Raw genomic sequence first — 22,085 nt, 5'->3', positions numbered from 1 at the left:
GGGGCCCTTCCGCTCGCCCCCCGGCCATCGCCACTGTGTTGGTGTCCTTTCAAAGCGGTTTCCTCCACACAGCTGACAAGCTCCGGCAACCGGAGGTGCGGCCGGCGAGACCAGGTCTGGGCGGCCGAGGGCGCTCGGCCTCACCGAGCGGACCCCTCCGCGGGGTCCCCGGGACCGGACGCGCTCTCCGCCGACCGCCGGCAGGGCGCAAGGCGGACCCGGAGAGCGGGGCGGCGGGAGGCCGCGCACGGACCCGCCCCCGCAGCCCGGCCCCCGGAGCCCGGCCCCTCCCCGCCGCCGCCGCCGCGCTGCACCCCGGGCCCGGCCACCATGCGCCGCCTCCCGCGGGCCGCGCTGCTGCCGCTGCAGCTCGCCCTGCTCGTGGCCGCCGGGGCCCCCGAGGCGCCGGTGAGCGCGCCGCGGAGCCTGGTGTGGGGGCCCGGGCTGCGGGCGGGCGTCGTGCTGCCCGTGCGCTATTTCTACCTGCAGGCCGTGAACGCGGAGGGCCAACACCTCACTCGCTCGCCCCCAGGTAGCGTTGGGCCGCCGGCCGCCGCGTCACCCCGCTCCCCCCGCCGCCCGCGCGCCTCGGGAGTCCGCCCGCCCGCCCGCCGCCTGCGTGGCGTCCCTCCCCGGGCGAGTGTCGCCCTGCCTCGGCTCTGGCCACCTCCCCTGCCCCGCCGCCCCGGACACGGCGGTGGGGGCGGGCGTCGCCGCAGAAGTCCGTTGAATGAATGAACGGACGAGCGAGCGAGCGAGCGACCTCGGGGGCGCTCCGCGGCTCAGGTGCGGCGCGGGCGCCCGGGCAGCTGGTGGAGGCCGCGGACTCACGGGCTGGGACCGTGTCCCCGCGCTGTTCCCGCGCGCAGGGAGTGCCTCGGCGCGCTGCGTCATCCAGCCCCAGGGGCCGCGTCGGAGCGCTCGGGGGGGCCTGGCGGGTCCGAGACAGCCGAGTCCTCCGCCGAGGAGGGCACCGGGAGCGCTTCGGCGTGCTGGCTTGTCGCCTTCGAGCCCTCGGAGGAGCTGCGGGGCTGGGGGAGGCCCTGTGGCGCTCAGCTGTCCGCCCTCCCGGGGTGGGTCCCGTCCTTGGACCCTTCCGTCCCCGCGCCGCCCACGTCCTCCGGCTCGCCGGGCCTCTGCAGCTTCTTGCGACTTGTCCTGCTAGGCTCAAGTTGTTGCCGCTCAGGGTTTGCTCATCTCTGTCTCATTTATGTCCAGCCACCTGGCACCCTGTTTTATCAACAAAGAGACAGTCAGGATGCCCCAGCGCCTTTCCCGCCGCCCGCGGGAAGCTGTGACTAAACTTCTTTTAGTTTTAGAAAGACTTTCCGTGGCCCTGAGGACCAGAATAAAAAAAATCCTTAAACCCAGATTCGAAGTCTTCCACTATGGGGTGTATTTTCACCTTTATAGTTTTCTTTCTTTCCTAAAAGTCGTTTTATGATGTTATAATGGGGGGGAAGCTTTAGAAAGAAAAGGGAGAATGAAGGAAAAATTAATTTATACAGGAAAAAAGAAAGTTACATGATCCCAAGTGACATGCTGCTAATCTTACTATTAATGAAAGAGCTAGACATTCAAATAAAATTCTATTCCTTAATCAAAAAATATCGGCAAAGTTTTTTTTTAAGTGGCAATACTCAAAAAAGCTGTCAAGAGGGCATGGAGATACTCCCAGTGACCTTCATCCTCTGCTGGTGGGAGCACAAACTGCTAAAATGTTACTGGAAAGCTGTTTTCCAAATGTACCAAGAGCCTTAAATATTTACAAACCTAATGTACAAAAAATACGTTTTAACAGAAATGTCCATGCCCTTTATTTCTGGTAATCTGACTTCTAGGTATCTGACCTGAGAAAATGATCAGAACGTGGTCAAAGATTTCTGTGCAAGAAATTCTTGCCACATTGTCGTTATTTATTACAGCAAATTTAACCAGCCACCTCTGAGGTAATTGCTAAATAAAGTGTGGTACATTCATGTGATAGCATATTTCACAGCCCATTAAAAGCTAACATTTTAGATTCCACTTATATGACATACCTAAAGTAGTTAAATTCATAGAAACGAAGTAGAATGGTGGTTGCCAGGGGCCGATGGAGGAGGGAAATGAAAAGTTGTTGAATCTATAGATTTGTTGCCCCCAAATGTGAATTTACTTAACACTACTGAACTGTACAGTTAAAAATGGTTAAGATGATCAACTTTATGTTATATGTTTTAACCGGGATTTATTTTAATTTTAAAGTAAGATTTGAAAATGTTGTTTAATAATGCTTATACTAGATTATGGATGGACTAAACAGGAAAGAAATTATATAGTTTCATTTTAATTTTATAATAAATAGACGAACCTTACCTCTCATTAGTGTTGTCAGTAGTTATAGCAAGAAAATAAGGATTTTTTTTCACTCTTCTTTTTTCCCGAGAAAAATTTCCCCCAAAATAATCTTAATGTTTTTATGATCAGGAAAAGTCATAAAAAACAAGACTTTCAGCAAGTCTTTTCAGACAACCTCAATTTCATACCCTTAGATTCTCCCTATTTCCTCTCATGCCACTTGATTTTTAGCTTCCATTAAAAGGCTGCCCTGGAGTTTTGTAAAGCTCGCACAACCAGGTTTTTACACTTTCTGTCACCATCATTCACTTGCAAGTCCTGAAATTTTTCCTTCTCCAAGAACTAAATGAAAATAAAAGGCCACTTTTTTCTCAAGACATAGAGCTTCTTACACGACTTACCAAGATTCTCTTAATAATTATCACTCCCATTTAACAGTGTCACATTTATCTGAATATCATTATTATGCTGTGCATCTCCAGGTACCTAGATTGCAGACATGTGACCTTGAATGTTCTAAAGCAAAGAATCTCAAACTGGAGTCCAAAGACAGAAAGTGGGCAGTCTGTGACCTTGGATATAGGGGAAAGAAGCTATCTCTATCTTTGTTTTTACTCCCTTCTGACTTAAATGGTATTTCCTTCTATTATGAATGTAGGCAAAACCTATTGATATTGTTATATTCCCAGCCTGTGACATAATGTCTGGCAGAGACGCTCTATAAATACCGTAGAGAAAAGAAAAGAAGGGGTAGAGGGAGGGTGGTTGGAATCTGTCGAGATGGCTGGATACGAATACTCATTTTCTGCTCAGTCCTCCTTTACCTTCATCAGTAGTGATATCTTCATAAAATAATCGTACCTCCTACTTGTGTAGCACTTCAGTGTTTTAAACTGTGCCCTGTTTAACTTGTCGTCCTTAATCGCCTTGTGAAGTAAGAAGGCTAGATGTTACGCTCTTCGCTTGGCACCTAAGACACTGAAGCTCAGTGAAGCTGAAATGTTTTGCGTGTGGCCCCACAGCCATTAGGTGTTAGAGCCACGAGTAGACACTCATCCTCTTTCTGTTTAATTAAATCTCCTGTCACATGATTGCCGTGCATCAGTTTTCAGTAAGTTCCTGGAGAGCATCCATCCACGGTCAGCAGGCCCACGAGGCATTTTTGGAGAGTGACATGTAGCCTCAAGGCAAAACAGCGTGGCCTTCTGGGACTCGGTTTCCTTGGCCATGTGGGGTTGACGCTTGTTAGGATTGCAGAGCCTTAATAATCTTCCTAAACAACAGGAAAGACAGTGACTCTGTTGTTCCAAGGGTGCCAGGGGTTATTCCTCCAACTCTGAATTCTGCAAACCAATACACTAACGCGACACAGCATGACAAGGTGGATGCAGGATGGGCTCTGAAAGAAGGATTCAAGCAGTATTCAAATATTGGCTCTGCTACTCACATACAGGTGAACTTGGGCAAGTTACTTCACTTCTTGGAGGCTTGGTTTCCTGATCTGTAAAATGGAGGTGACAATGCCCACGTTACAAATTCTTGTAGGAAACAAATAAGGTAGAAAATGAAAATGAAAATCTCAAGCTCAGGGACTGGCCCGTGATAAGTGCTAAAGTCTTCAAAAGTTCTGATTCTAATGGTGCAAGACTTTGATACTGCTAACCTCCTTCATCTACCTAGTCCCTGCATTCTCACTTCATTAGCGATCTCTCCTAAAGAGAGTTGAATTGATGAAGTAGAAAAATTCAAGCTGAGCTTCAAGTCTGTTCCATTATGTTAGCCCTAGGGGCAAATGAGAATTCACATTCCTTCCATTTGAAGCAATTTCAAATTGCACTCTTCTCATTTTCTCTTTTATGAGGTTAAAATTGCTTCTTTCTGTTTCAGTCCTGACCATTGTTATTTTGTGTTGATTCTAACACAGGCATGAAAGATTCCTGTAAAAATACCTGAACATTTAAAATATGTATTTCCAATGGCTCTATTTTAGTTTTATACATTTATTTTGAAATGTAGCTCTTAAATGCTATTTCAGGGACAAAAAAATTCATAACTGGAAGAGACAATACAGATCTAGTCCAATACTTTGAATTTAAAAATAATGAAACATTTTGGAACTAGTTTTTTTTCTGTAAATCCATTTCTTTCCAAGATGATCACAGAATCATTAATATGTTTGTCTTATATCTGTTTTGTTTATTTACAATCATAAGTTTATGGAGAACAGGATTATTTGACCAAGACACTAAAACTTTTCTGTACTGGTTCCACTTTGGGGAGAAGATTATAGGAATTGCCTCCTGGTCCCCAGGCTCTGCCTGCCTGATTTGCAGTCTGCCACACTGCTCTGTCTTTCTAAAATCAAGTGAGAAATAACACAAGGCAATAACCAATGTATTTCATTTAAGCATTTCAGGTAAACGGTAACATTTTAAATAATTTCACATTAAATTATTACCTTTTTTCTTACAACATCCCCTATGTTTATTACAATTCATTTATTTTAGCAGATTTCTTTCATAATTTTATCACACTTGTTTAAAGGATGTCAAAATGCGTTATTTAACAGAAAGTTATCAGACACTACATTACGATTATGAAATTGAAGAGACTGAAGAACACCTCTCCTGACCCACAAGAAAAAAATAAAACTTAAATTAAAGACCAAAAGAAAGTAGAAACTTCACTCACAAGATTTAGAAACTAAGAGTAGGAGAAAGAAACTTTTTTCAGTAATTTCAAAAAATATATATTAAATATGCTTAATTTGATAATACGATAGATGTGAAATGAAAAACTACTTTTATCACCACTATTTTTTGCCAGGTCTGTGAATTTCAGAGGAGTCACCACTTTTTAAAAAACATTTGCCTTTGATATAGTGATTAACTGTGGTTAGGACATTAACTGATCTTTATTCCCAAAGCTCTTGAGGATCAGATCTGCGCTGCGTGCAGATACATCCACTGGACTCTGGGAAGAAAGATAGCGCAACATTTATTTCTGGATCACAATGGTATTAATCACAACAGTATTGTTTCAAAGCCTAAATCAGTCAGCTCATATACTACAAAAAGAGAAGGGAAAGTTTACTAAGTGGGTGTTATTTACCCTAGAATTTCCAGAAAACCCACAGAATTTTGGAGTTGAAAATGATGTTAGATCGTCCTAGTATAACTTTCGATTCAACCTGAGGAAATAAGCTTAGAGAAGTAAACTCTAGTATTTACAAAGGTGTGTGAAAGTGTGTGCATGTGTGTGTGTGTGTCTGATATTTGTGCACAGTCTAGTAACTAACTATAATCTCTCTCTACTTAGGGAAATAGGCTTAGAAGTATAACTGGAAATTTGGGTTAACCAAAGGGAAAGTTCCTTAGAAATGAGGGTTATTAGGTATTAAAATGGTTTACAAAGAAAGCTGGTATGTATTTTACAGAAGAAAGTTGGATTGTCTTGGAGCTCTGTCATTCTAAGAGTTTTTAGATTTTTAAGTATCTGGGCTGCTTTAAACCTACCCAAAGGAGAAAAGAGCAAAGAGGCAAAAAGTTCATCTCTTCCTTGCTTTTTTAAAGAACTGATTTTGTTCATTCAGTATATCTTTATTGAATGACTAACGAATCAAATGTTGACTCAGATCTTTGGTTTCAAGACACAACCCAGACATGGTTCCTGGTCTCAAGGACCTTCCAAACTAAAATTATTTTGTTATTATTTTGATGGTACAGAAAAAAGTAACTTTGGTGTAGAGACACCTATCCAATAATTGGTAAGACAAAATAACCATGAAATAGTAGTTACATATATATATATATATATTTTTTTTTTTTTTCAGGTCAAACACTATTCAAAGTAGTAATCAAATCTCTTTCACCTAAAGAATTAGTCCGGATTCACGTCCCCAAACCTTTGGACAGGAATGATGGGACATTTTTGATGCGATATAGGATGTATGAAACTGTCAGTGAAGGGCTGAAGATAGAGGTCCTTTATGGTGATGAACATGTGGCTCAATCTCCTTATATTTTGAAAGGTAAGTGATTATATTACACAATCCAGAGCCAGCCTTATATGTGTAGACCCCATGACTTTCAAAATGGCTTATGATGACCTTGAAGTCATGTACAAAAGAGTGAACATGGTATGCGTACCTTCTGGAGCTCAATTGTAAATAATTCTGCACCTAACATGGGGCTCAAACTCTCTACCTCAAGATCAAGAGTCACGTGCTCTACTGACCAAGCCAGCCAGGCACTCCTGGAGCTCATCTTAACTTGGAATTTTGCGGGGAAAAAACTAAAGAAATTTGAATGATAAGCAAGAAAATCTTGTGTATTTACCCAGGTAGTTAACATGTCTGGCACTCTTCATTCTTTTATATAATCTACATTTCCTTCTAGTACCATTTGCCTTCTGCTCAATGATCCCTATTATCGTTTCTTTTAGTGTGAGAATGCTGGTGATGAGTTCTCCCAGCTTTTGAATGTCTGAAAGAGTCTTTATTTTGCCTTCATTTTTTAAAAATTTTTTATTGTTATGTTAATCACCATACATTACATCACTAGTTTTTGATGTAGTGTTCCATGATTCATTGTTTGTGCTCCATGCAGAACGTGCCCTTTTTAATACCCATCACCAGGCTAACCCATCCTCCCACCCCCCCTCCCCTCTAGAACCCTCAGTTTGTTTTTCAGAGTCCATCGTCTCTCATGGTTCATCTTCCCCTCCGATTTCCCCCCCTTCATTCTTCCCCTCCTGCTATCTTCTTCTTCTTTTTTTTCTTAACATATATTGCATTATTTGTTTCAGAGGTACAGATCTGTGATTCAACAGTCTTGCACAATTCACAGCGCTCACCATAGCACATACCCTCCCCAGTGTCCATCACCCAGCCACCCCATCCCTCTCACCCCCCCGACTCCAGCAACCCTCAGTTTGTTTCCTGAGATTATTGAAAGACATTTTTACTAAATATAGAATTGTAGATTAACAGGGTTGGTTTTTGTTTCCTTTTAGCACTTTAAAGATGTTACTCCACTAGAAACTTCCCTGGTTCCCATAACATTAAAGCCATACAGCCCTACATATACTAGAAACTTAAGATCGGGAACTGTAGTGTCTTTCTACAATGTCTTTTGTCTAAAAATTTGTAACTTTTTATGTAAAAAATGTATATAACCCTATGCCAAAAGTTCCTTTGTGAGGACACTCTCTTCTTTGTAAAGATTGCCTGTCCCATGCAGCTGTCCTAATTGGGACTCAAGTAAAACTATCATCCTCTTTTTTTTTTCCTTTAGAAATTCTAAAAAAAAAAAAAAAAAAATGTTACTCCACTGTCCTCTTACTTGCATTGTTTCCAACAGTGTATCTGCTGACATCCGTATATGTGACATCCAGTATATCTACTGTTCCTCTGCACTGCTCAAGGTTTTCTCTTTAAGTCTCTTGAACAATTTGATTATTATGTGCTTTGGTGTAATTTCCTTCATGTTTCTTGTGCTTGGGTTTGTGGAGCTTCTTAGATCTTTGGGATTATAGTTTTCATTAAATCCAGAAAAATTTTGGCCATTATTTCTTCAATATTTTTTTCTGTTCTACTCCAGAGTTCCTCCCACAATTCCAGTTACCCCTATATCAGGCTTGAAACTATCCCACAGCTCAGTGATGCTCTTTTCATTTTTAAAGTTCTTTTTTTTTCTCCATTTCATTTTGTATACTTTCTGTTGCTACATCATTAAGTTCCCTAATCTTTCCTTCTGCAATGTCCAACTTGCCATTAATTGTATCCGGTGTATTTTTCATTTCTTGTCGCTTTCTTATCTTCTTGAGCGTTTTTCTGGAATGCAGTGAAATTACTTGCAAATAATTTGAACCTTTCAAATTGCTTTTACAATTCATTAGGCAAGACCAGAACCATGTTTAGTCTGGGGCTAATTATTCCCCACCACTCAGGCAATACCTCTCTGCATACTCTACCCTAAGCCCCAGCAATTAGGATGCTTCCCAGTCGGCCTGCTGTGAACAGGTACTATTCCCAACCCTGTATGACCAGTGGGTAGTGTTGCGTCCAGTCATTCTGGATGGTTCTTTCCCTGTCTTGGATAATTTCCTCACCTATATACACTCCTCAGAAACCCTAAATACTTGAAGGGGAAGCTTTTGCAGATCTCTGGAGTTTTCTGGCTGTGTGGTTCTCTCCTTACAGGGAATGTGTCCTACAAATGCCAGCTGCCTTGTTCTCCCTGGACACCCAGCTCTGTCCCCTCAACTCAGTGAGACTGCTGGGCTCTGCCTACATTTCTCCCCGTTTCCGTAACCTGGAAACTCCCTTAGGCAGTAAGTTTACAAACTGTAGGGCTCACCTCATCTATTTCCCATCTCTCAGACTCACTGTCCTTCACTGCCTCATGTCCGGTGGCTTAAAAACTGTTTCATATATTTTGTCTCTTTTTTTGGTAGTTTCAGGTAGAAGGGTAAATTGGTCCATATTACTCATCTTGGTCTGAAGTAGAAATCCTCAAGAAACATAAATAATTTTTTAAAAGTTTTTATAAAATTATGTTAATCTTTATACTTTTATATTAAGTTAAATATATTTTAAATATATTTATTAAATATTAAATATATTTCTATTTAAATATATTATTATTATTATTAAATATATATATTATAAATATATTAAATATTAAATATATAATATAAATATATATTATCCCTGTCTGGAGAATCTTCGAATTCAGCAAGAAGTCATCCCATGTTCCTATCAGGGGCAGAAACAACCCCCTGTGTGGAGGTGTTTGTTAATGGAGTATGGCATTACTCATGTCTTTGTCTTCCCTAGGACCAGTGTACCATGAGTACTGTGAGTGTCCTCAAGAGGATCCTCAGGCCTGGCAGAAAACTCTTTCTTGTCCAACCGAGGAACCACAGATTGCAAAGGATTTTGCTTCCTTCCCCAGCATCAATCTCCAGCAGATGCTAAATGAGGTTCCAAAAAGGTTTGGGGATGAGAGGGGTGCCATTGTTCACTACACGATTCTCAATAACCGCATCTACCGGAGATCTTTAGGGAAATACACAGACTTCAAAATGTTCTCAGACGAGATTTTGCTGTCACTGGCAAGAAAGGTATGAGAATGAATTCATTGGTTCTGAAAACAATACAGAGTTGACCCTTAAATGACACGAGTTTGAATTGCATGAGTGCACTTATACATGGACATTTTTTTATAAATACATGACAGTACTGTAAATAGTATTTCTCTTCCTTATGATTTTTTTTTAAAAGATTTTATTTATTTATTTGACAGAGAGAGAGACAGTGAGAGAGGGAACACAAGCAGGGGGAGTGGGAGAGGGAGAAGCAGGCTTCCTGCTGAGCAGGGAGCCAGACGTGGGGCTCGATCCCAGGACCCTGGGATCATGACCTGAGCCGAAGACAGACGCTTAACGACTGAGCCACCCAGGCGCTCCTTCCTTATGATTTTCTTAATTAACAGTTTCTTTTCTCTAGCTGATTTTATAGTGAGAACACAGTATATAATATGCATAACATACAAAAGATGTGTTAATCAACTGTTATGTTATTGGTAAGGCTTCTAGTCAATAGTAGGCTACTAGTTGTTAAGTTTTGGGGGATTCAAGATTTATACACAAATTTTAGACTGTGTGGGTGTCGGCAGCTCTGACCCCTACATTGTTCAAGGGTGAACTGGAGTTTACTTATTTCGTTGTAACTTTGAGATGCTTAGAACAATGGCAAAGGATGGAAATGGATTCCAAGGTTGGAAATGTGAATTTAAGATGTCCACCACCTGAGTGTTCATAAATTCTCCCCCCTTTATGGATCTTTCTTTCCTGTAAATTAAGTGGCTTGAGCCCCTGTCTCAGGCAAGTAGGTCCTACAGAGCACTTCCAAGGTTTCTGTGGACTCCCAGACATGTTGAGCCTCAAGGTCACTCTTTTTTTTGAGATTTATGTATTTATTTGGGAGAGATAGACACATATACAGAGTAGTGGGAGGGGGAGAGGGAGAGAGAGAGAATCCTCAAGCAGGCTCCCTACTGAGTGTGGATTCCTGATGCAAGGCTCATTCTCACAACACTGAGATCACAATCTGAGCAGAAATCAAGAGTCGGATGCTTAACCAACTGAGCCACTCAGGTGCCCCTGGAGGTCACTTCTTGAAATTCTCTGTTGTGGTGAATACTCCTCCCATTCAGATACCAGTTTCTGCAGCTGTTTTGTTCTTATCACCTCAAAATGACTTGAACTTCGACCACTTTTTCCTTGTTTTACCCTAAGCGCCTCAAAAGATGGCATGCATGGCACATTTTGTTGAAGGTTCTAGTAACAGAGAGGTTATTTTGTACCAGTGCATAGTAAAAAGCACTCTAACAAAAACCCTAACATTTAAAAATAAACATTCCCTCTATTAATCAGACTCAGTCATCCTTGCCTCTGGGAATTTCTCACTGCCCGTCATTGGGCTTCAGGTCTTGGCTTCTTAGTGAATACAGCTGGGCCTCTATCTCTCAGAAGACTTCTCACTTCCCCCCACCCCCACCCCTCTACTGAACCCTTCTTTCCACATTTACTGCACTCTTAAGCAGAGCAGCTCGAATTGCCTCTTGTTCTTCCTCCTTCCTGACCATGCAGAGTGAAGGGTGAGGATGAGCATTTTCTGTCTTTCCCACCCAGAAAGACTGTCAAGGTAGTTTTCTAAACCAAAAGTCAACTTCGGTGATATGAGGTATACAATTTCCCAAGTGTGCTGAATGTGGGGTTGCAACCAATTCTTATTTTATTTTATTATTATTATTTTTTAATTCTTATTTTAAATAGCAGCCCCCCCCCCGCACCATCCCCACTGGCCCACCATATGAGCATATTAAAGATACTTGATCATAAAGGGGGTGCTTTCTTCCTGGCCTACTGGCCTGTATTCCCACCTCGGGCTCACGATGGCAGTATCTTTACGAGTGACGAATTTGTCCCTTAGAGGACGTTGGGCGATGTCTAGAGACAGTTTTGGTTGTCACAACTCGGGGTTACTACCAGCACATCCTACAGTGCACGAAACAGCCCCCACAGCAAAGAATTACCCAGACCCAAAGGTCAGTCCTGCGGAGATTGAGAAACCCTGTTCTGCAGTGAGAACTCCTGGTGTGGAGTTTATTGGGCTGATAAGTGAGAGTAGGGAAGCAAGGAGGGTGAATCGTCACACCCCTTGGCCTTCCCTCTTGTTCTAGGTTCTTTGCCCAGTGGCTGGGAAGAAATCCAAGATAAATGAGACTCGTCTCTGGACTTTGAGCGGCCTACTCTAGTGGGACTTGTTTTTTGTTATTTGGAAGTTAAAGTAGGATGTGAATACAAATAGTTGCACCTCAACGTGGTAGGCCTGTAAGAAAAGCAGGCCCCCCAGTGAAACTGCCTGAGGAGGGCGAGCCATCGAGGAGGTGACATTCGGTCTGGGTTCGAAGGACGAGAAAGGAGACTGCCAAGTGAATAAGTAGGAGAAGAATATTCCAAGTGAGAAGGGAAGTACATGGGAGACTGGGTTGCATTTTCAGAGAGTAGCCTGAAGTTTACTGGCCCACGCTCAGGTGGAACACGGTAACAGAGCCTTGCTTTCTGGCCAGGGACTTTAGACCTTGTCCTGCAGGCTTTAGGTTCCATTGACCTTGGTGGTGACATTAATTTGGGTTTTAGGAATTTGGACAGCAAGGTGAAAGCAGATCAGAGAGGGGAGAGCCTAGTATCAGAACACCTAGTGAGCAAGCTCCTGCAACAATCCAGGCGAGAAATGAGAGAAGGGCCTCGTGTAGGGCATTGACCACGGAGATGCACACGGAGTGGCCGAGTCCAGAAGCAAAGGTAGACGTGATGCAGAGGTTTGATAGTGAAGCAAAAGAAGGGCTTCCTCTAACCTTGTCGATTCTCAGGTAGGCAGCTGACAGAAAGGGTTCTTGAAGCCACTTACTCATACGTTTCCATATCATGTCCACTTCTATAATAATAAGAAATTTTGATAATTAAAAAAAATTTTCATTAAGTAATCTCTGTGCCCAACATGGTGCTCGAACTCACGACCCCATCATCAAGAGTTGGATGCTCCACCAACGGAGCCAGCTGGGCACCCCAATACTAAGCAATTTTTTTTAAAGATTTTATTTATTTATTTGACAGAGAGAACGAGAGAGAGAGGGAACAAGCAGGGGGAGGGGCAGAGGGAGAAGCAGACTCCCCACTGAGCAGGGAGCCCAATTTGGGGCTTGATCCCAGGACCCTGGGATCATGACCTGAGCTAAAGGCAGACACTTAATGACTGAACCACCCAGGCTCCCCAATACTAAGCAATTTTAAATGCCACCTCTGAACAAAGGGCGCTTCCTCCTGGTTAAGTAAATTTGCCATGTACCGTCCTCACCCTTGATTTTCTGATACTGCTGATGACTGAGAGGCATTCTTCTCTCTTCTGCTGTTTTCACATATTCACTTTTATCAGGCATATTTTAAGAAGCCAAAGAATGGAAGCATTTAGTACCTAAAACTGAGGTCTTCCCAGCACTGATGTTTCTTCTTTTGTTTATTTAGGTCCTTCTCCCCGATATAGAATTTTATATTAATCTTGGAGATTGGCCTCTGGAGCATCGAAAAGTCAATGAAACCCCTGGCCCTTTACCTATCATTTCATGGTGCGGCTCCTTGGATTCACGGGATGTTATCCTTCCAACGTATGACATCACCCACTCCACACTCGAAGCAATGAGGGGTGTCACCAATGATCTCCTCTCTATTCAGGGAAATACAGGTAAATTAAAGTTTATTCTCAAAGGAAAAACAGAGGTAAAAAGGGAATGTTCAGTTGGAGAGAACAAAAGTATATATTTAAATACCATTGTTCTTATTTTCTAACCAAGAAGAAAGAGCAGTGTAGGATTCTTCTAATCCAAAAATTAGGTATGTGGGTTGGGCTCGTTGTCCAAACCTACTGTAACTGAGTCTCCTTTGAGTTGGTCATTTGTAAATACCATTTGAAAATATATATTTGGTAAAACTGTCACTTAATGCTGACTCCGATGCCCTTATATTGCTGGATGAAGAGAGCATTTTGAAAAATATAAAATGATATGGGGATGTGAGAGAATTATGCTAGCAGCAGAATTTGGGTATTACTACCTCCAACACTTAGTAAGGAATTTTCCCCTTTCCTCTTTCTGCCTTGCTTGATCCTTCAAAATCTGAATTCCTCCCCGGCCCCCCCATCCTTTGATGGCTTTACATTTATGGCACAACACACTCTAGAATTAAACCAAACTCCCTGAGTAGAATAAACCCTGCCTGTCTTTACAACCTCTGTTCCTGTTTATTGTGATTTGGCAGACTCGTTTAGTAGATGCGACCAGAGACTCTTTACAAACTACCTAAAGGTAACATAAAATGAAAACTGACTTTTTATTGGGGAACAGTGAATTCCTGGGAAGTGTGCTAAAATACTAGAGAAAGTGACCCCCTCCAGTTTCTGTTTTATGATTTATCAAATAGTAACAGGTGTTAACTAATGACCTCTCTTTAGAATAATAGAAATAGACTAATTCTTCTAGAATTCTATCTAGAAAGAAACACACACACACACAGTTGGGCTATATATACATGTTTTCATTTCACAGCTTATTAGACAAAGTCTTCCCTGTATTCAAAAGTGATGTGCTCAAAATTCTGAACAACCTAGGGATTAAAGATGTAGATGTTACTTAGTTACATAGTTTGTTCTGGTCACCCAATCTAAGAACAAAAGCCTAGCTCAGTTTTTTATTGTGAGGCACGAAGGATGGAAGAAGCTTGTGAGTAGGCCAAGTCATTGAATGTCTTTTGCTTTGAACTTGATCCAATGTTATTTTGGATATCTCCTAAAGTCATACAACAGACAATCCAATAAGTGAGCTCTCACAGGTAGAAAAACAGGTGAAATTAGGGACGCCTGGGTGGCTTTGTTGGTTAAGCGTCTGCCTTCAGCTCAAGTCATGATCCCAGGGTCCTGGGATCGAGTTCTGCCTCGGGCTCCTTGCTCAGCAGGGAGCCTGCTTCTCCCTCTGTCTGCCGCTCCCCCTGCTTGTCCTCTCTCTCTCTCTCTCTCTCTCTGTCAAATAAATAAATAAAATCTAAAAAAAAAAAAAAGGCGAAATTGGAGCATTCTTTCATGTGATACAGCAAATAAAAGGACTGTTTTTAAAAGTCTAAACTGGAAAGTATCTCAGGCAAGGTACTGGATCCCATATTTTTTGGAAATAGCACCTTTTTTTAGAAGATGAGTTGATGATCAAAGAGCTTTAATATCTTAAATGATAATGGTAGATTACAGATGAGTATGCTTACGGTTTTTATAAATGTCAAGTTCATAATCATATTTTTTTTTATGGCTTCAAACTTCTAGGGCCTTCCTGGATCAATAAAACAGAGAAAGCTTTCTTCAGAGGTAGAGATAGCCGAGAAGAGAGGCTCCAGCTGGTACAGCTGTCCAAGGAAAATCCAGAGCTCCTAGATGCAGGAATTACAGGATATTTCTTTTTCCAAGAGAAAGAAAAGGAGCTTGGAAAAGCTAAATTGATAGGTTTCTTTGATTTCTTTAAGGTATGCGTTTTTGTCTTCTTGTATGGATATGAAATGATAAACTTGTGTCATGATGATAGGGATGTGAACAATGTGACGAAATCTGACTGGCTAGAGAACTCTTTGGTACCAATTACTCAAGAAAAAATTAATGACTAAATCCGTGAGTATATCCTGTTTGTTTCAGTGTGTTATAATGAAAAGAACGTTGGATTTGAGCTCAGAGAATAGAGGTTTATAAATTTATCTGAACACCGATTTTCTCATTTGCAAAAAGAGGAAAAAAAGAAAGAGCTTATGATAATACTTGCTTCACATTACTATGATCAAGTGAGGTTTAATTCCCATGAAAAGTGATTTTGAAATGCAAAGCGAGGCTTATTAATCCAGCAAATGGGTAAACGGGGTACATCTTGTGTTGCTAACACCACAGTAGTCCCTAAACTTCTCCAGGTTTCTGTCTCCTCGACTCTAGAACTGAACACTGGAGATAAGGCTTTCGTTTTTCATACTTACCTGGGAAGAAGGAACCAATGAAATAATGTATACATGAAAGTGTAAATTGTTACCAGGAGTCAGCTTTAATAAACCTACAGCTTTTGAAACATTTTCCTACCGGGTCACAGAAACCTGAATCCATTACATAGAGTTGAAATAGGTATTCCTATTACTTTTGAAACATTTTCCTACCGGGTCACAGAAACCTGAATCCACTACACAGAGTTGAAATAGGTATTCCTATTTCCTAAAATTATTTGTCTTATCCTTAAACGCATTGTATTTCTTAAAATCGACCTGCTCAAGGCTGTTTATGATTTCAATACAAAGAGAAAACGTGAGGTACAAAATAACGTATAAAACTTTTAAACACTGAAGTCGGAACGTGGAAAATAATTCCTTTATATTTATTATGACAGTGTTGATGACAAGCAGAAGCGAAGCAAATGGCTGTTAAGTGTTTCCTTTGTTTATGTTTGTTTCACTGTTTTAGTACAAGTATCAGGTGAATGTGGATGGGACCGTGGCGGCTTATAGATATCCGTACCTCATGCTGGGCGACAGTTTGGTTTTGAAGCAGGACTCGACATATTATGAACATTTCTATGTGGCACTAAAGCCTTGGAAACATTATGTTCCAATTAAAAGAAATCTCAGTGATTTACTAGAGAAAGTTAAGTGGGCCAAGGTACGTTTTCTGCAATTTTAATTTCTTGAGGCAATAACAAACTTACCGGGATTATTTACATGAGTTCCATCATGACGCAATTTAACTTGACATAATTTAGTCAAAAGAAATGTTATTTCCTGAAATTTTTGTTCCCTTGAAATATCTAAAGAATCAACACCAGGATCATTTTAATACCCTTTATCAACATTTTGGAGGATTTTTAGAAGGTTTAGAAGATTTAAAGACAAGCGTTATGTAGAATATAGGTTTTTCTTTTTTTTTTTTCCTTTGAACTCAGTTTACTTTTATTTTGAGGTATAGTTGACATAGCATTATGTTAGTTTCAGGTGTACAATATAATGACTCTATTTGTATATACAGTAAAATAATCACCACAATAAGTCTAGTTAACATCCACTACCATACATATTACAAAAATTATTTTTCTTGTGATGAGCAATTTTAACATCTATTCTTTTAGGAACATTCAAGTATGCAATGCAGTATTATTGCATATACTTATATATATTATTTAGAATATGTACACAGTCTCCATGCTCTACATTAAAATATAGGTTTTTCTGAAGGAATCACTATTCATGCATATACACACAAGCAAAAACACACCACATGCAAATGACAGATTGAAAATCCCAGGGCTAGAGTGCTCTATGCACAAGGAGACACTGGAGGCAATTATGATACCCTTTTCTTTTCTCCAGTTAGGAAAAACACACAATGAATGCATATGCTATATACAACATCCCAAGAATCACAAGTTTCCCATAAAATAAGAATTCTTTTTTTAAAAAAGAAACATATTACAAAGCTGTTGTGTTTTATTATGAAACTATAAAAATTTACCCTTCCGCGGGTAAGACTTCATTCTATTTCTAAGTTTCTGAGAAGCAATATTCGGGTATGCAAATGACTGGGTGCCTGAGGCAGAATCATTTCCGTGGCCCTTTATAAAGAGTCAGGATTGCTTGTCAGGGGCTTTTCTAAAGGGCAGCACAGTAGAATATTAGCTATTTTCCGAAGTGTAATTAGAAACAGTGACCATTGCTGGTACTGAAGGAACAGCCTGTGGGTGCAAATGGCTGAATTTATGATTACAGCAATAAGATAGGTCTTCATAGGTACCGTTTTATGACAACTTTTGGGCTCTGGCTGCATATTAAAATGGAGTTTTTAAGAGACGTTATAACAGGAAAAAGGATTCATTCTACTCCAGATTGTATTTTAATATCAAGCAGAGAGGCTATAGGATGGGGGGACAGAGGATGAGCCCTAAATTTCTCAGGTAGCCAGGACAGTACCGGGGTAGTCACAAGAGAGACTGCATGTCTGATGTGCGTATGGCGGGGAGGGCACTCCGGGCCTGTGGACCGGGGTCCAAACATGTGTGACCACTTCCATGTAACACAGGGCTCTAGGAAGGTACCTTGGCGATTTCTCAGAGCCTCGCTCCGAATTATCTTCCTCATGTCCCACGTCCCATGCTGGTCACATTCAACCCCATCTCTGTCCTGCTTCATACGCACCAGTAGCCTTCTTTGGGGGGTCACAGGAGTACTCTTCATTCAGTGTGTGTGTATGTGTGTGTGTTTAACCCTTTCAGGAAAATGATGAAGAAGCCAAGAAGATTGCAAAAGAAGGGCAATTGGCTGCTAGGGAGTTACTGCAGCCCCACCGGATTTACTGCTATTATTACAGAGTGCTCCAGGTAAGTTCCCACCGGCTGTCCCCCCCCACCCCCCCCACCCCCTGCCCCGCCGGCTCAGGCGTCCTCACGCCATGCTGGGCCTGAGTGCCTCACTTCCTGAAAGGGTTCAGAGCGTCAGCCCGTGGAACTCTCTGGAAGCCGAGGACTGGCCCAGCCTGTGGAGAGATGGGACTAGTGCTGAGACCTTTTGTGGTCTCCATATTTGTATCTCCACTGACTGTTATGAAAAACAATGCATAGAACCCTTGCGAATACAAATTAAAAGCTCCTCCTACCTCCCCAGTCTTTTTATTAAATGCCTTGTGGAATTCCTAATTTAGGTATTTTCTGAACCTCAGAGACCATCTTCCTATCTAGAAAATAAGGAGGTTGGACTAGAGATCCTTAACATCTCTCTGCTCAAAAGGTCTGCCTCTTTGTTCTTCTTACTAAAGATTCGTGCTTTTGCTATCACAGTGTAGGATGGACAGCAGATATTTAGTTTGCTGTAGAAAACAAACAAGTGAAATATATTCATAATGGTTTTAACACCTCAGGCCTAATTACTGAAGTGCAAATGTTTATTGGGAATCTAAGAATTGGTTCTTTGGGTAACTATCTTGTGTTTCACACAGTAAATTCTAGACAGGAAGAAAAGAAAAAAAGAAACAATGCTTTTTTGTTTTTAACCTAAACTTATTTTTCTGTGGACAGAAAAAAAGCACATTTCTTCAGATGCCTGTGGATATTACCCTCTCATAGAAAAATAAAAATGATAAATTTCACCATTTACTAAAATCAGCCTTTCCCTTGAATGAGTTGTATGCCCTCTGTTAGTCTACCTATAATATTAATAGTAGGAGTTTCTCCCTCTAAAATACTCATTAGGTTCCTGTGCTCATGTCAGTATTTTGTTGGGTTTGGCCCAACACCAGGAATCTACAGCTAAATGTATATAGAACCACTGAATCAAAGTCTAATTTATAGGGAATATTTCAGTCAGTGGCTAAAGTAGAGGGACATTACACAGGTCTGTTACCATTTACAAAACGTATGTGACTATGAGCCTAAAGGGAAGGGTGTGGGGGACTGCCAGCTTTATTTTGAGATGCTTATCATCTCTATTGGTTGATTTGAGTGTTCAACAAATGTAATTATTCATTAATAAGTGGAGAATAAACGCCAAGAGGTGCCACTATTTCAAGTAGGGACCCTTGGCTTGACGTGCCTTTTGTGGAGGCTTCCTAGGTACACATCAAATTGTGGATTGGGGTTCCTTGTTAGACTCTGAAATATTGCACTTAGTGCCTCTAAAACCTGAAGTTAAAATGCAACTTCAGGACCGGAATAAACCAGACCTTTGGTTTTTAGTCTCAAGATACACAGCAGCTAGAAACACTGGCCTGAGTGGGGTAGGGAGGGTCCAGTGGAACGAAGCGTGGACTAATCTTTCAGTTGCCTTCAAACACGCATTTCAGAAATACGCTGAGCGCCAGTCCAGCAGACCCGAAATACGTGATGGGATGGAACTGGTTCCTCAGCCAGATGATAACACGTCCCTGTGCCAGTGTCACCGGGAAGGACCCTTCAGAGAAGAGCTTTAAGTCAGCTCACACGGACACTCCTGTGATTGCCAGTGACACATGCAATGCCAGCCTTCAGACAGAGGCGGCGCTGTAGGCAGCGCGGTCCAGGAGACACGTGGACGGGCGGAGCAGGATGAGAGCAAGTATCACAGGCCTCTTTGAATATTCTTTTCTTTTGTGTAAAAACTGCTATCATCTATATCACAGTTGCTCTAAACAGAAAACTTGCGGGTCATAGCAGACAGGCTTGCCAAAATGGAAATCACTATAAAAAAAAAAAAGAAATCACTATGAAATGATTTATACCATATTTCTTAGTTTGTTGCTATCCCTTGTTCACTTTCCCTCTCCCTCTTCCAATTATGAAGAAACAATGTTTGTGCAGGGTTCTTCCCCTCTTACTGTGTAATTTCACCTCCTACAAGCTGCTTTGGACATTGAGTAATAGCAAGCCTCCTCTTGGAAGGTCTGATAAGAATAATTAAGGAAGAAAAGGATGGCTCCCTTGTTAAAGGTAGCTTGGAGACTGTGGAGGCCACGTTTTTTAAAGCTCACTCGTATCTTTTTAGCTAAGTTTTATCAAGGACTGAGACAAAATTAAGGAGAAATTATGCCATAAGCTAGTAATTCCCAATCTATCTGGGTGGTACTCCCATCAAGGACAACACGATTATTAGTAGATGAGAACTTTCTGTGGGTACCACTCATTATCTATGTATTGAATAGATGGAAGGAACTACAGTCAGGTGGGGATCTCTACTACTTTTTTGAATCTTTAAAAGGGACACTTGAAAACATCTGCCAGAAGCAGCAGTAAGCCTGGTACCTTGGGAATTCGCCAATAAGCTGATAAGAAAGGCAAGCATCCTGAGTGCACCCCTCCTCTGTTTCAGTGAATTGCTACAAGAAAAACTTTGGAAATTTCCTTTGCCTTTTTGGACAGGGTCAAAACTTAAGACTTATAGCCCAGAGATTCATTACACACTCCTTGTAAAACCACCAATCCAAGATTCACTCCACTAAAGAACACACTCCCGAAGCAAGAGCTAGCTACACTCCCAGTATAAAAATATTTACTCCCCTAATTGAAATATTTACTTAATCTGAGAAACAATGTAACCACTTTAAAGTAGTCATATCCTTTTATGAAGGTTCAAGAAGAACACAGAATTGTGTAACTAGACAAGAGCAAAACCACATTTAGGAGAACAGTGTCGTCAAAACCAAGTACCCAAGGAAAACACCCACCAATTGTACACCCACAAAAGTACAAGGTCATCAGTATAAAATAAAGGGCAGCTGTACTAGGACCATACACTAATGAATCCATGTCCTGCATATATTGTACATGGAGTTTGGGGCTTGTCAAAGCTGAGATTATTGAAAGAAAATTTGCCTTCCTTCACACCAGCCTGCCCACCAACCCCGGGTCCTTCCTTGTGGCTGATGGCATCTTGTTAGAAACATCTTAAATTTTTAAAATGTCTATCATCTGCTGCCAAACAAGTCCGATAGTTAAAAGTGAACTGAGATACACCACGCAGCTTCTGAGCTTAGAACCGGAAAAGGATGTGTTTAAGAAAGTAAGTGGAGCCCTCAAAAAACTCCATAGGGAGTCAGCAGTCAATCTAGATAACTTTCCATCCGCCCAGCACAGTCATAGTCTTTAAAAAGAGTTAGTTTTACATGGCTTTCTGGTTTGTTGACACGAATATAACTTAATAAAATCGTTTTACTAAAACCCTGACTTTTTTTCCCTTCGAATTCACACAATATCTACATATTCCATTAGTTGTTTTTAATACTTCAACTTTCCTTAAAAAATCTGATTTTTAAAAGGAAGAGAGGAGTATGCAGGTAAATACAATAAGTGAATTTATCTAAATAAGCTGCCAGCATGTTTGTTGCTGTATTGTTTTTATTAGTAAAATGTTGGAAGCACCTTGATTAGCTTTCATGAGGGAACTAGTTAAGTAGTTATTGATATATAAAGGAATGTAATACAACTATTTTTAAAAAGCAGCCCTAAATGTACTATCATGAAAGATTTCCATTACAGTATTCAGTGAAAAAACTAAGTTACAGAACAACATGTATAATGTGAAACCATGAATGTAAAAAACAAAAATATATTTGTGTGGTTGAAAGTTTGGAAGGATTTTACCACTATCTGAGGAAGAGATGGAGAGAAGGGAATTTTTACTTTTTGCTATATACCTGTCTATGATATTTGTTTTTGCTACAAGTAAGAATCAGATTGTAAAATAAAGAAAAATGTAAACCCGGGAAAAGACTGTAAGTGCACAAAAGATATACATAAGAAAATGGATATTTATATTTTCCATTATGCTGTTTTTAAATCTACTCTGTCTAGAATTTTATATCATGGGACATATTATATACACTTTTTAAATGAAGTAAATTTTCTAAATAAAATTTTGAAAAAGATAATTTCTGTTTTTAAGAAAGACGGTAACCACCAGGGGACCTGGGTGGCGCAGTGGATTGAGCCGCGACTCTTGGTTTCGGCTCAGGTCATGATCTCAGGGTCCTGAGATTGAGCCCTGGGTGGGCTCCAATCTCAGTGGGGAATCTGCTTGAGATTTTCTCTCTCCCTCTGCCCCTCCCCCTGCTTGCACGGTGCTCTCTCTCAAATAAATAAATAAATCTTTAAAAA

The 22,085-nt window shown here is 41.1% G+C and overlaps 1 protein-coding gene across 1 annotated transcript; it reads left to right on the top strand.

Moving 5' to 3' along the window:
• The first annotated feature begins 330 nt into the window (after positions 1-330).
• POGLUT3 (protein O-glucosyltransferase 3) lies at positions 331-21,826 on the top strand. Its single transcript, XM_032428063.1, has 8 exons — positions 331-532; positions 6,173-6,370; positions 9,179-9,465; positions 12,934-13,150; positions 14,774-14,970; positions 15,941-16,135; positions 17,739-17,843; positions 19,301-21,826. Exons 1-8 carry the CDS (start codon positions 331-333, stop codon positions 19,424-19,426), a joined length of 1,527 nt encoding a protein of 508 aa, XP_032283954.1. The 3' UTR covers positions 19,427-21,826.
• The last annotated feature ends 259 nt before the right edge of the window (positions 21,827-22,085 follow it).

This window comes from Phoca vitulina, unplaced genomic scaffold, assembly GCF_004348235.1.
Source record: "Phoca vitulina isolate PV1807 unplaced genomic scaffold, GSC_HSeal_1.0 scaffold38, whole genome shotgun sequence".
NCBI lineage: Eukaryota > Metazoa > Chordata > Mammalia > Carnivora > Phocidae > Phoca > Phoca vitulina.
Note: the sequence above shows the minus strand (reverse complement) of the source record. Positions and strands in the feature narration are given on the sequence as shown.